Raw genomic sequence first — 16,065 nt, forward strand, 5'->3', positions numbered from 1 at the left:
AAAAAAAACATTCCGAGTAAAAACATCCAGTAACTGTTTAATTATTAAATTAAGAATATGGAAATGTCAAAATGACTTATTCACGCTTCGATGTCTATAAGGTTATGGAAAGGAATTTCATGCAACAATGTAACAAAACTACAAAAATCAGTTGTAATAAAACGGAAAGTTGAATGAAGCTTTGCAAGAGAAATTATTTAATACACCTGTAAGTTATACATCGAAGTAAGTTGTCAGCTTCTAACAACTCAATTTTTGCTCCTAGAGTTGTTTACGATCTTTTTCTAATCTGCTTGCAAGCAAGTAAATGTAAAAAGTTTTGTGCTTTTTTTCAACTAAGTCCCTCAAAAAAAATATGAATTTTTCGGCTTCCGAAGACTTTAAACAAACGAGTGGCATTTTTTGAGGTGTCAAAATGATAAGTTTTGGGTATAGCTGAAATTCGGCAGAGTTGGATCCGGCCCAATCGGACAAAGTCTTAATTTACCTGGCAAACACGACAGCCACTTTGACATATATTTCTTATTTCGGTCACAAACAAATTTATATGTTTTGATATTAACTGACTTAAAAAATGGATTTCATAAAATAGCAAAACAATTTTTAACTATTTATTATGAAAAATATTTTAAATTCATTTTTTAACAGGTAAATATGTATGGACAAATAGTTAAAATAAATAAACTAGGTGGCGCAACAGTCCGTTGAGATCTAGGGCCTAGTGACTTACAGCTCTCAACCATTCCTTTGTGCGAGTACTGTTGTCAGAGATGAAGGGGACCTACAGTTTAAAGCCGAAACCAAACGGCTAATTTGAGAAAGCACTTTTTTATGACAAGAATTACTCCTGGAGAATTTGTCTATTCCTCGCAAGAGGCAGTACCCGTCAAAAGACTTCAGATGGCATAGGCAGGGATCGAACCCAAGACCTCTGGCATGACAGCCCAACGCACTAACCATCATGCCAAGGGTACTGGACGAATAGTTAACCCCGTAAAATGAAAGTTGATAACTGGCCCTGCAAAAATAAAAAAAGGAAATGAGATATTAGCTGAGCTTTGACAAAGCGATACACCTCAGAATAATAATATTTGAGCTATTAAATGATAAATGTGAAAATAATGAACTTGTCAAAGTGGTTCTGAGTCGATCGTGCATGCCAATTGGCTAAAGTTTTTATTGTTTTGGTTTATTAATATCACTAAACGATTTAGTGAATTGTTAAATCTATTTTTAGCAATTTGCTAGGCTAAAAAGGTGATTTAACAAAATTTTAACAACTTATTATCTCTTAACAATTTGCTAAATCCATATGACATCTGTCTAATGATTTTTATGCAAGCAGTGGAGGAATGGTCCAGTCAACAGTTAGGAATTCCAATTAGTAGGTTTAAAAGTATTTGTTTTGTTTATTTTCATGAAATATCACTTTTTAGATATGTTTGGATGAAAGTCTTTGTATAAAAGGCAATTAATAATTTACTAGGAACTAAAATGAAAAATAACCAGAGAGGAAGAAACATTTTTTCCATCAAACCTACAAGAGGGCAACATAGCTTGCATTTTTGTTGGGGCTTTTGGGTATGAAAATCGACTAGCAGTCCATATGCAGTATGTCAATGCATGAGGTGCTTTAAATTGCCTAGCTCATGGCATGCCTTAATGGAGGGCGTGATGCTAACTGGCCCTTAGGGTGTTAATCGAACAAACTTTGATAGCACATGCTACAGCATCCTAAAACATGCAATACAAAAACAATAATTTGTACCGTTATTACAACTGACACTTTATCAACATTAGAAACCCAAAAGGCGTGATTTAATTTTAATTGGATTTTTGGAACATTGGACGTATTTTATTCAGAACAACGCCTTGTCCGGTCTCAAAGTATTTATTTTACAATTACTTAGGCAACAATTATTTAAAGTGGACACATCAAGTCAAATATAATAGTTTTTAAAATCAAATTACAAAACTTAATTTGTAGTTTTTATTGTTTCCTATTTATATATCCTGACGACATGTACAGAAGTAACTTCGACACAAATAATGTAAGTACAAATTTGAAATTACTGTATTTCTCATAATTTAATGCAATTTTAAAAATAAATACAACCAAAATTGAGATAAAACATCATTTACTTCCTCAAGTTTTTGTATATTCAATGTACCGTTTGAGCAGATTTTCGATGAAACCACGCCATGTTTAATCATTTCAGGAAAACTTTGAAACATTTTATCGAGTAAATTCTCATCATGATCAGTACTTGGAAGACACAAGTACAATTAAAGAAGAAGATGAAATTTCCAGATCTCTTAAAATGTTTGCCATGTTGACAGCTTATAAAACTGGTAAGTAAATAGTAAACTCGTCTCGGAAGTGTTTCTTACATTGCAAGAAACTGTTATAATAGTACTCGTGAGTTTTTTTGGTGCATAACAGTTAAATTTGTTTAAATTATATAATTAACTTTGGGTAATTATGAAAAAAGGTATAGAATGTTTCAATGCTTTCAAATTAATTTTATTAATAATTTCTTTTAACAAATGCATAAATAAGTCTCTTAACCCGACAAGGCCGACCGACGGTGCCGTCAATTTCGCTTAAAACGGTGTTGATGCTAGTCTCACGAGCCGTATTTTTAAACCGAACATTTTCTTTAAAAGCGAACGAATTTAAATACGCGAATATTTTATTTGATAGATTTATGACGAAGTATTAAAATTTATTTTAAAATGGGGAACCTTTTACTTACATATAGATCTTTAAACTTTAAAAATTTCACCTTTTCATACAAAACATACACCAAAATCGTTATTTTGAAATTTCTTCTCAGTGGTTTTGTTTCAGCGACGTAATAATTGATTTTTTTTGATGATTTTATTGAACATTTTTATTAATTTAGATTTTGGAAGCTATTCATAAATAATATGATAATTAGAGATAGGTCCTCTTTTATATAACAAAGAAAAAAAAATTCTTCAAATGCAAAGAATCCTTGAATATACCAAACCTCGCACACAACCCTTACAATAATTTTACAAACATAATTTTAAGTTTAAAAAAAGCAGTCGTACGAAAAAATAACTACTGTTCGGGTTTAGAAACTAAGAAATTATGAACAATTAAAAATTCGGTGATTTTGGTTTTAAGGACCAGGTTTTTAACAACATTTTGTGTGTTTGTGTAGGCGTTAAGTTGTAAAATTAAGACGGTGGAACAAACTGATTGGAGAGAAAAGTTACAGCCATACGCAGTTGTCGTAATAAGAACATCCTAGAATTCACCATTCACTTAAAAAATTTGATTTCATGACAGATTTGTAGTTACATTAAAATCAGTTGATAGCCAAATACTCTTATAATTTAATATTTATTAACTTGAGCTAAATTGCAACATCTTCTTCTTAAATGTTAAATAAATAATACTAATATCAGTTTATATGCACATGTTTATTTGTCTTTTTTAGAGCCAACAACATCAGACTACCAAGTCGAGGCTATAAGACAGGAGTTTGCATGTAATGGCTTTAGTTGTGATGAGCTGAGATATCAACGCTGTAATAACGAATTGTCAAACTTTTCTGAAGGTAGAAATAATCTTTGGAAACCGAAAACTTCAAGCATCGCAGAATACAATAGGAAGCAAGCAAAAAAACGTTACAATAACAACATGAAAAGTGGAAGATATGTAAGTAACTACAGAATAATGATGATTTCTGCAAAAACAATTAACTTATTAAATGATCACAAAATTCAATGGGGCATATTCATAAAAGTTTGCTAAACTCTTGCTTAGTTGTTATTAAGCTAGTCCAGAGTTTAGCCTATTTATAAATAAATGTAAAGCTAAGTTTAACTATAAACATATGAATTGATGTGTTTAAGTAGCTATTACCACAGACGAATGTCTTATTTGATTTTTGTTTGTGAATTGAAAAGCTGAAAAGTAAATTATAATCAAATAAATTTAACGGAAACTTGCTGTCTACAAAAATGTCGATTTATATAGCAATTAAAGAAGATATAGATATCTTAGTTTGAGTTATCTGCAAAATATGCCAACAAAAAAAGAAAAATATACAAAACACGGTTTAATCCTTTGAATTAAGCGACAAGGATTTCTACTAATGATATCGTTTGGATAAAGAAACAGTCACATTTATTTTACATTATTAATATTTTATATGTCCAATTTGGGGAATGACAGCACAAAATAACAAGTTTGAAAATTTAGCAGTGTTTTTTTGCTTTGACCTGTAATTTGAAGTATAATTGTACTAGAATACAACCTTAACCTGGGTTTTTACTAAACAAAGCTAGAAAATTGACTATGAATAAGCACTGTGTTTATTTACCAACAAGCCTTAAACTATAGATCAAGAAATCACGACTTTAGTAATCCTATATGAATACGCCCCAATGAGTAATTTTTAGTTCCTACATACACTAACCAAACACGTTTGTTCAAACGTGTGATTGTGCAAACATAATTTCGCCACACTTCACAAACATGTTTAAAAAGTATTAGTTGCGTGACGTTTTTCCTCTCAATCAGAATTACGGGGCAATGAGCGGATCAGCATGAGTAGCTTTAATTATTGCCTTGGCTTTTAAAAAACAAAAAAGAATTTGGTGTAAAAATGGATCTACAGTTTCTTCAGGATCTGGATCAAGTTCTTTTAGTTTTTCATAAGCTTTTGTTCTTAGTACTTGATTTGAACGCAACAACAACAACGACGGTAAACTTTTATACAATCCATAAATTCCGTCTTAAATATTTGTTCGTCTTGTTTATTTATCTTTATTTAATGAAAATTAAAAAATGTTTGAACAAAATTCAACACACACAACTCAAACATGTTTGTGTGGGCACGGGGAACTCATTTTTGTTTATTTTTCTCCAAACCGTTTTCACAAACACTCATAATCGCTACAAACAACTCAAACAGTTTGTACAAACATTTTTACAACAACAAAATCAATTTGTTGTGTAGGGCCCTAGTAATGATTAATGCACATTTTGAAACCGTCATATGCACAAACATTTTATCATAAGGGGTAAGATCAATAGTCTAAATTTCTGATCTCAAGCTATTTAATTCTGTGCAAGTATTTCTGTTTTATTTATACTTTCAAAATATGATTAAGTTTTAAAAAGAATTGAAAATAACAAAATTTATTATGCTATTTTATGTCCGAGCAGAAAAAGGGACTTGTTTTAAGTTTAGTAGATACAATTTTTATCGGAGCTGTTTATGGTCTTAAAAAAAATATATAGGGCCTAGTGAACATTCAACCATTCCTATGTGCGTCAGGATCGATATACAGATATGGACATTAAAATAGAACCACAGTGTTTTAAAAATTCAATTTTTTATTGACTTAAAAAGATTTTTTTTTCAAGTTTGGTCTTAATTTTCTCATTTTTTTTTCTTTTAAACTAAAATTACCCATTATTTATGGTAAAATTATAACTTAAAATATTTTAAACTCATAAATGGATATTAAAATAGATACAAAGATTCAAACAAAAATTAATTAAATGCAAAGGTATTCTGGATTTAAAAATTGTTTAACCCTGGCCCTTAACCTTAATTACAGTGTGACATCTGTTGGACATTGAGTCAAATAATCGGCGGCATCTGTCAATTGAAATATTGTACCACTCCTGTTGAACCCTTTTCCATAGTTCGGTTTTATTTTTTGTTAAATAATACGTCGATTTTTTGGTCTTTAAAATACTTTTAGATTTGATTTGGATGTGTGCTTAGAGTCGTTGTCCTGCTGTAGATCCATTGTACCCTCAATCAAATGTATTGGTCCAACGCCATACCAAGAAACTTAACCCCAAAGTGTGATACTGCCAAAATTATCGTGGTCGAATTTAAACCGCGTTGTTATATTTTTTTTCCTTAGAAAGGGTACCACTCTTGCGATCCTTCTGAACAAGTCTTCAATGAACAGTTCCGGAAGTTATTGGAATAATTTTTGGCTATCAGCGGTCAAATTGCTTTAGCAATGAAATTGAGAGATCTGCTCATTATTCTGGCTATTTCCTTCAAAGATTTTTCCTAAAATGACAGCTTTCTCTGCTAGGGAACAATGCTTACAGCGACCCATATTTTCCTTCGAAAGTATTGTTATATTATTAAAATAATTTAAATTTACTTCCTAAAGTTAACTTATTGTTTTATAAAAGTAAAAAAAAACTATTGAAAACTAATATTTTTGATACTAGTTATATATCAAGTGCTGTGTCCCAATGTGTTTCTATTGTAATGTCCACCAAAAACACAGACTTACCTAAGAAACGGTTCATCTCCAAACATTCAAAAAGCAAAAAAAATGAAGCCCATGTTATTTTGCCCAAGAGATTTTTTCTTATTTTTTGATAACGGTTAAAACTACTTCTAATCCATGTTGTTGTTTTAATTTGGTTTTAATCTTAGCAACTGTCTCTGTGTATTTTAATGTCCATGTAATAGTAATTCTTGTAATGAAAAGTGCTTTCTCAAATTAGCCGATCCGGCTTATGACTGTGGTCCCTTTCATCCCTGACAACATTACTCGCACACAGGAGCGGTTGAGAATTGTAGTAACTTAGTTAGGTTTGCCCGAGCAAGTGTGATTTTTATAATGAGGAAAGTTTTTAATAAAATGTCTGTATACATACAAGCAGAAGACAATGCAATAATTATTGAACTGTTGAATTTTAACTTGGAAATAGCTTTGCGACCAAACGTTCATAAAAAATTGGTATATTGGTAGTATTCTCACTTGGACTCGTCAGTTAACGACATAGTTTGCTCTAAAAAAACTATGTTTGGCCCGTTGAGAATGCCCTAAATCATCTTTGACTTGCCTTGATAGAGTCAACATTGAAAGGTCTTCTTGTATCTTTTCATATGCTGCTTATCTTGTTTGTCCATCAATGTGGTATTCTGTCTGTATTAGGTGATTTAAAAGCTTTCCGCAAGATTCATTTGAATTCGATTATTATTTTCTCTAAAAATATATTTCACGTTTTAAATAATCTATCTTATTTCCTTTTCCCCATTAAACCCCTGCCAGTTAGTTTTTCGGTTATTCCATAAATGTTTTAATAGGTTCCTAATATGAATATAAGGTGCTATGATGTGGTACCGTTTTGTAATAAATGCAACAATTAACAAAACGGTACTCCGCCTGCTTATAATTCTTGTCATACAGTTTATTGTCCTCATAACCACAATTTGTCTGTTATATAAAACTAATTTTCTTTAATTCCTATTATGTTTAAACACTATTGAAAACCATTCAAAAATACGTTATAACGAACATTATTGAACTGTATTGTTTGATTCTTTTTTATCTAACCATTTTTCTTTCATTTCTAGTCTCCAGTTCGGCATTGTGTTTTCTGTGAAAACAACAATCAACCACATGCTGTAGTTAAGAGCCATAATGTCCGTGACATACACGACAAGGTATTGTGTCCAAAACTTCGAACATACGTTTGTCCGATCTGCAAAGCGACTGGCGATAACGCACACACCGTAAAATATTGTCCACAAAAGCCAATTATCACAATGGAAGACGCCATCAAAGCAGAATCATTTCGTTTAGCTAAAAGTAGCTATTTCAAACACCAAATGAAGGCCTAAAGATGACAAACTACATTAATCAAAAAAGCGTTTAAAGCGCATTCGTATTAAAAGTATTCTAATTGTACGCTCAAGCAAGCGTATTATACAGAACTGAATTCAATTTGACATAATTTTTTGTTTTGTAAATTTTTTTATTTCGTGTTTTTTCAACACTAGCGAAAAAAGCGTTGAACGCATTATTTCGTAACCAGTTGATTTCAGTGTTTTCATTTATCTTGATTACTTTGAATTTATATTTTTTTTAATTTCAATTAATATTCGATTTCGAAAGGTAATCATAATCAAGATCTACTTTTTATAACATAATACAAAAGTTTTCATTATACATTACAATCATGACTAGCTACAATAGATTTTTATACATCGTCAGTCTTATTTAAAAACGCTGTATAGAGCCTACATAAAGTTATGTTATCTCTATAATGCCTCTAAACGCAAAAATGCTATTTATAAAACTTATACAAGGTTGCATAGTCCCATAATAAGCTAAACGCGTTTTGAGGTTGAATAGAGCCTACATAAGGAAATTATTGTTATTATTATTTCGTAAATGTCATTTTGATTTCTCTCCTCTCTTTTTGAAATTAAAATAAAAACAATAATGCCTCTCGAGTTTAGCTCGTGAGCCGAAGAAACGAAGAATCTAAAAAAAATATAGATTTTCGAAAGAGAATATCATACAAATAATTGGAATTATTTTGTTATATTTTAGTTGCTATGACAACTAGCAGATTTTATAGTACTTTTGGCACTTTTTTTGATATAAGCATTGTATAACTAAAATTTATAGCAGATTTTTTTATAAATAGGAATTTTTGCAACGTTACATAGAGCCTACATAAATCCTTATTCACTGTATAACTATTCATCTGTTTAGCGAATTCTATTAAATAAGACTGCGTATTTTTAAAATCAATTCAAGAAAGAACAATTTATTTTTTATAAAGCAATCGTAAAAATACATCTGTTTCCTTTCGGAATCGGCGATCAAATTATGTCAAAGTAATATAATTTAAGTAAAATTTTTTAATACAACCGATTATGTTAACTGTTGAATCAAATTAATAAATATTTTTTTTATAAAAACGAGCTACATATATAGCTTATCGTAATTTATAGAATTCTTATTCAAATGTTTATTTGTATAAAATTTAATTCTGCTCTGAAACTACACTTTGGATTAGAAATTATGGATCAAAATTACTGGGCCAAGTGAAAGAGAAATCCATTTTACAATTATTCAGTCAGATCAGGCAGAATAGTAAGAAAATAATAATGGAATTTTATGATTAAAAGGTGTAGTAGTATTATATCGGTATCAATTTCGACAGACAACGCACCTTTGTCAAAAGGTAAATAATGGGTTTACGAAGAAATTAGCAAAACTATGTAATTGTCGGTGCAAGTGTGTGTAAATTCTTCACAGCCAAAGGCGGCCTTATTGACACAGACCATACTTCCACATGTCTCCTCAGCCGAGAGTGTGGGCTGATGAAGTAGGGAACGCGAGTTATTACCTAATGATATTTTGTACAGAATTGCATCGTTTTCCGTCAATTTGTATATTGATAACAATTGGAACATGAGTAGAGTAGTTAACTTGTAGCCTACATACCTTACAGTATTCAAGCATTTTCAGCCAGTTCCCTGACATCGCAGCAATGTCAATAACGAAAAACTCGATTGAACTCCGACTATTACGGTTAAAAACATTATTGGAATTTGTAACAGCCCGATATAGTATAGTATATAGTACGAACCCCGAATAATTGTATCATTGGTCCCGTCGTACTAAAAAAGTTTGCTACGAAATTCGGAGTTCGTGAAAATTGGTATCACTAGCCCCGAATGAATAGGAAGTTTGGCAGTTTTTTCTTCGAACAATTATATTGATTGGAGTTTTGAAAACGAACAAAAAATTAAGCTTGCGAAGATAAATTAAACAAAAATAAGAAATATGAAAAGAATCATGTAAGTTTTACTATGGTTTTAATGTGGAAGTGTTTACCTATGTTTTTTTTATTTTTTTTTTTTGAAGGGGAAATAAAGTTATCACAAATAAAATTCAATTCGAAAGGCTTTATGAAATGCTTGAAGAAAAACTTGAAATTGCCCAAGGATTTTCAAAAATCCCTTAGCAGGAAGTGAATTCGTTTTGGGAAGCAGTAAAAATAGAGTTAAATAGTTAAAGGCCCACCTTGTGAGGACACCTCTAGCTGGAAAAAAGTAAATTGAATAAATTAGTCCAAACTTTTTTATAATTTAATTTAATTCTTAAGTGTGGTTAGATTGGAAGGCATAAATCAAGAGGAAAATGGTCGAGTACAAAAAAGAATGCAAAGCTACAGGTGGCGGAGCAAATAGAATGCATTTTTGTAGCAGCCTCGAAGAAGGTGTCATAAGATTGAATGGCCTTGAAACTTTGACCAGCGGAATAAAAGATCCAAAATCTTTTGGATTCGAAAATTCTTCGAAGCCTTTAGAATCAAATAAACCTTGTGAAGAGCACCAACTTGCCGATGTGATCAGACATAGTTGATGTGAGAAATGTCTTCCAACCACTTCGCGTCAATCATATGATTCATCCAGTCTTTGTGTATTTTCTTTATTTATTGCAAAGATTGCAACGACAATACTATCAATTTGTAAAGACAAAAACAAATAAAAACAAGAACAAATCGAAAGATGAAAAACGAACTTTTATTTAATTTTCTTATTTTTGACGCATATCACCTGATTTTAAAACTCCGAAATTAGTATTTCTGTGTGTCAATGCTTTCTTGAATTCGTTCGGGGCTTATGATGTAAATGGATTCGTATTCGTAGCGTAACACAATTTTCGGGGACTCGCTACGAGGGACTCTGTGATAGGGGTGATTAGTTCTGATATCCACTAATTCTAGCATATACATTTCCGACGATTAGGAGTTTTAGAGAGACCAACAATAAAATTGCGAAGCTTTTTTTTTAACGTTCGCCGTAACCTGAAAGTACCGTTGTAGTAGTAGTATCGTGATGCAGTCCATGTCTAGTATTTCAATTACTCTTATTGCTTTTCCATATTTTTGATCTACAAGGTGGTTTTAAAAATACTTTAAAATGTTTGAAGTGTTTTAAAAATTTAGTTTTATTTTCATTTTACAAAATTTAGAATTATGTAAAAACTTACTTGCAGTTGTTGTTCTCTCAGATACAAACATATGAATTTCTTTTTTGACATTCCAGCTATTTTGGATCAGCTTTTTTCTACACGTAAAACTGTTGATATTAATTATTTTACCATTTTATTTGTTATACTTTGAATTTTGAATACTTGTTCTAAACAAAACTAATTAGTTACTTCTGAATATTTTTAGTCATATGAAAACTTTTCTTATTTCATTATAAAATATTTTATCGAACTGGAAACTTGAATTTTTGTATCATAACTACAAAAGAGGTTTTTTGTTAAATAAATTTTTCTTAAATAAATGTACTCTGATTAAATAAATTCATCAAAAACACTAAAAAAAGTTATCTGGTTAACATATCTGTGTGAGATTGAACGCAACCATTTTTACTCTCTTGCGAAAACTTATCCACAGGTGGAGCTCCCAGCGGTTAGTTGCCAAAAGTGGAATGCAAATTTGGAATCTGAGCCAGAGCCAACTTTACGTTGTTGCACTCAAAGGACTCGCAGATGTTGAATGGGATCCTGCCAAGCCCTTCGTTCCAAAAATTAATAAAAAGCTACTAGGTTTTCTTAAGCTAAAATATTACATAAGAATCATGCTACAATTGTTTAAATACTCGCATACAGTGTCTTCGGTTTAACGACGATGTGTTATTCATATTAAAACGATGAACCTAAAATATAAAATTTTATTTGGCTCTAATATAATATATACATACATACAGTCCCTGGCCATATTATTAGACGCACTGCAGAATTTGTATAATTATTAAATTTTACGCAATATTTTTACGTTCCCGAATGGAGAACCATACATTTTTATGCAAGATGCCACACAGCCCGTTCCATAAAAACTTATTTGAGGAAAAAAAAATATCCCTCTGTTGGACTGGCCGGAAAACAGTCCTGACATGAACACAATTAAAAACGTGTGGGAGTTGATGAAGAGGGAAGTAGCTAAAGATGCGGTCACTTATTGAAAGAGTAATTCACGTGTGGAATCGCTACCCACAAATGCAGGATATAGTCAAATCATGCATTGACAGTATGCCGCGCAGAATTAAGGCTCTTGTTAAAGCGAAAGGAGGTTCAAAAAAATATTGAAAAAAATAAAACTGAAAATATTAATTTAAAAAAATCTATAAATCTGTTGCTTATTTCCATAAAAAAGTAGGAAATAGTTTATATTCTGCCTACAAAATTATTTAAATGCATTACAATATTCGAATCTGATTAAAATAGCTTGAAATTAAAGTTTTGCACAAAATCTGAAGTACGTCTAATAATATGGCCAGGGACTGTATGTACATATTTCGCCCTTACGTCAAAAAATTGAATCCAACAACAGCAATATCCATTCTAACCAATGAGGAAAGCGACATCCTTAAGTTAGGGAGATAAATTAACGAACTTTAATTTTGCTTTAATATCATAGGTAGGTACTTAAAAATTCAATAATCAAGTAAACATCATATTGGCCTTGGTCCTTGTCTTCACCAATTAGTCTTTTGCTTCTTAATCAGTTACTTATGCTCTCCAAAGTCCGAGCTGTGTACATTGTCTAATTAATATTGTCCTTAAAAGTGACACAAAAGTAGCAATGTAGGTACATAGTTTGAGTAAAAGCCTCACATTTCATATGAATTAGACACTGTACCTGATTTTTTAAGTATCCGGACAGACATATTCGAACCTAGTAGACCCTTTTCAAAAACATTTAAACGAGAATGTGTGGTTTCTCTTGCTGTTCGGAAACTTAAAATGATCTTTAATTTTTGTTTCACTTCCCGGATACTTAAAATGTTACCTTTTTTTAAATAATTTAAGGTGAATGCATTTCAAAGAAAACTAATTACATTCATCAAAATATATAAATGTTTAAAAAACTTGTTCTTAAAAACAAATCTTTTACACAAATCGACAACAGAGCCGAAATCGCGGACCTCAGAACTCAGAACACAATATTGATGCGTAGCATCTTAAATATACAGTTGTGTTCATAAAAATAGCAGTACTCTCCAAATAAAACAAAAAGGCTTAAAATATTTTATTCATAATAACAGAAAATAAGTTTTTTACCGTTAGGTTTGACACAGTAAAAACCGTTTTTTTTTTTTTTAATATATGGCTGTTCATAAAAATGGCAGTGCATGACAAAGTACTGGATCTGTGCATATATATTTGATGTTGAAATTCAGCATGCAGGTATATACCTTTTACAAATAAAGAAGAATTAATTTTCGTTGTTATTTGAATCTATTTTTGAGAGATGGATCTATTAAAATTTAGAATAATGCCAATAGTTGCATTAATCTTATGATTAAAAAACAATCACTTTAGTGATACTACTTGCGTGATACGCTTGCACTCAATGTAGTCTATCGAGAGGCAAGGCAAACCGACGCACGAATGGACTTCACTATGCTTGCTTAAGAGATGCTATTATGCACATGACAACTAACTCATTTCTATACCATATTGTCTAATTTTCGGAAAGTTAAGTAGACGTGGAATTTTTTTTTTTATACAACCAAAACTATAACAGAAAAATATGTCGCTATCTCGAGAAAAGCCAATAATTAAATTTTGAGGGACAATTGACACGCTATTGATTGGCATTATAAAATTGTATGAATTTATAATTTGAAGCATATACCAGGCTTTTATAAAACAATTTAAAAAAATAACAAATCTAGTTCAAGTGGTTGTTTTATTTGTATGTTCGTTTTCAAAATGTCTCCTTAAATGTATTTAACGTTATAGTATTACATTTGTGTTTGTACAGTAAACAATATGTTATACCGTAATGTATTACATACCTATTGATATTTGTATAGCATTCATGAATGAATTTGGTTGCTATTTTTTGTGTTTGCTTTCAAAATCTTTAATACCTTAGAACCTAATTTTTAATTTAAAAAATACGCACAAATTACTAACAAATAAAACATTGCATAGGCATTTAATTGTAGTTTAAATCTTAAATACAGTTTTTTATGTACACAACAAGCCTTACATATTTTAAAAAGAATTTGTAGTTTTTATATTATATTAAAAGAATAAAGCAAAACAAATATATTATAATTAATTATGTAAATTTCTACACAAATTGTTCTTGACTATTCGCTGAGAGTTCTAATAATCGCCATGCAGCTTTTGGATTCATTTCATTTGGATCTCGACATAAAACCCAAACATAATTGACACGCATCACTTTTTCTGGATCGCCTTCAACAACTTTTTTGTGCAGTCTGTCCCGCACGCACATTATTTGTTGAGACTGGAAGGTAATAATAAGGACTGGTCCCTGTTCCATGACTTTACCCATAACCAAATCAATGTTTTCAATGTCAAGAATTTTTGAATCCAAGTATAGTCCAGCTGTCATTGCTTGATTTATTGGTGTGGCTATAATATTATAGGTGCTTTCGAAACACCAGTCTTTGAGAATTTCTAAATTGCCGTGCACCATCGCCTCGAGGATATTGGGGATAATGTCGGTTTCACAGTCGCGTAAAAATTGTTTTTGATCAAAATTGGGATCAATTTTGCAGAGTTCAGTGAGGGTTTCGGAGAGTTCTGTTTTGGAAAACAAATTGCCCATAACATCCGAAACTTTATCGGTCAGAAGACGGGAAGCACGAATCATAGGATTTTCTGACTCGTCGTACTTCATTTTCCAATCGAGAACCTTATTGACATAGGTATTATTATTTTTGAAATCTTCCCACGATTGGTAGAACTTAGAATCTTTGTGTAATTCAACGCCTGTTGCGTCCATATTCGCTTCAAAAATGCGATCATCTGCCGTTGTGGCAACTTCAACACGCTTTCTTAGCTTCTCCGGACTTCTGTAGACACGTCCTTGTATACTTTGTGTTTCTATTTCTTGTTTGATCATTTTCGTTGTGTCAGATATTGTTTGGAATGCACCCGACTTGCCCAGTTTTTCTCCTTTTTCCGATATTGTATCCGTGACACCTTTGGCGGACTTCGAAAGCTCTTCTCCAAATTGACTGGCTTTTTTGGCGATGTCTGTTTTTCCAGCTTCACCAATCACATCGCTTACTTTCTCCTTAATGCTCCCAAGGTGTTCCTTAAGGATGTTTGAACTTTTGTGTGCTTCTGATTCGACGGCATTGAATTTTTGTCGAGCCGATTGTAGTGCATCGGATTGCTCGAGTTTCTGTGCTTCTTCACGGAACTTTTTGATGTTTTCTTTCATTTCCTTGTTTTTTTCCATCTCAGTTTTAATGTTATCAATGAACTTCGAAAAAAATCCGGTCCTGCGAGACGAGTACCAGTTCTAAAAGGCGAGATTTGTTTACAGTTTTTTGTTTTTAAATGCAAATATACCTGTCGCTGCAGCCCCTGCAGATAGCATCGTGTTGATAAGAAAGGAAACGTGCCTCGAGAAAGTGCAAACATCTTGTTCTAGAAGCAAAATATTAATAAGTATTAGGAGCATCTACCATAACCCCGAAATTTTAACACTAGCTCAAAATGTTTGTAATAAATTATGAGATATTTATATATGATTGATTCATTATTTAATACCATTTTGCCTCAGTTTGTTTATTATTGATACGATTTTATAACAAAAACGAAAAATAATGAGGTAAATCGTGAAGAATTTATGTAATTTTTATTTTTACTAAAGGAAAAGGATTGAGCTATCGGCTATCGCACATCGTACTACCTCGGACTTCACCCAAGACGTCAGATTTTAGATAATTATTTTGACATTTAAAATACAGCGGTTACATGAATAATTGGCAAGTTTATATTTCTGAGAATACGGATATCTCTGAGATCTTTGAAATATAAACTGGTCAAATCAGTCACCAGTCCGTCAGTGACCGATTTGTTCAATTCAATGATAGGCTTTTCTGGATATTATGTGGATTTGTAGATACCACATTAAACGAATTGCCTAACCTACATAAATTGAGATAACGGTTGCCAAAAAATAAAAACAAAATTCGGCTCCTCACAAGAAGGGAAAAATATTTAAATTAAAAAACACTAGTGTAAAAAAACAATTTCAATGGATAATTGTAATAATTCACAGGATTTTGCCATAAACATTTGAAATCAATTTTCAGGTTCATTAATATTCAACCATATCTTGAATCAGCTGACAGAAGTCAGGTAGTCACGTACCAGATATTTCTGGATACTTTTGGATTTTTTTTTTTTGGAATTTTCATGATAGAGAAAGAATAGCAACATTCAGGACATCTT

The 16,065-nt window shown here is 31.4% G+C and overlaps 2 protein-coding genes across 2 annotated transcripts; one reads left to right on the plus strand and one right to left on the minus strand.

The window, feature by feature from the left end:
• The first annotated feature begins 1,778 nt into the window (after positions 1 to 1,778).
• Positions 1,779 to 8,010, plus strand: LOC129940848 (uncharacterized). The gene is made up of 4 exons (XM_056049351.1): positions 1,779 to 2,051; positions 2,220 to 2,352; positions 3,471 to 3,691; positions 7,380 to 8,010. Exons 1-4 carry the CDS (start codon positions 2,022 to 2,024, stop codon positions 7,644 to 7,646), a joined length of 651 nt encoding a protein of 216 aa, XP_055905326.1. The 5' UTR covers positions 1,779 to 2,021; the 3' UTR covers positions 7,647 to 8,010.
• A 5,502-nt stretch (positions 8,011 to 13,512) lies between these two features.
• Positions 13,513 to 15,531, minus strand: LOC129941668 (mitochondrial import inner membrane translocase subunit TIM44). The gene is made up of 3 exons (XM_056050361.1): positions 15,379 to 15,531; positions 15,178 to 15,255; positions 13,513 to 15,127 (listed from the first exon to the last, which is right to left on the minus strand). The coding sequence occupies exons 1-3, from the start codon at positions 15,379 to 15,381 to the stop codon at positions 13,922 to 13,924; spliced, it is 1,287 nt and encodes a 428-aa protein (XP_055906336.1). The 5' UTR covers positions 15,382 to 15,531; the 3' UTR covers positions 13,513 to 13,921.
• Between the last annotated feature and the right edge of the window lie 534 nt (positions 15,532 to 16,065).

Source organism: Eupeodes corollae, chromosome 1 (genome assembly GCF_945859685.1).
Source record: "Eupeodes corollae chromosome 1, idEupCoro1.1, whole genome shotgun sequence".
Classification (NCBI taxonomy): domain Eukaryota; kingdom Metazoa; phylum Arthropoda; class Insecta; order Diptera; family Syrphidae; genus Eupeodes; species Eupeodes corollae.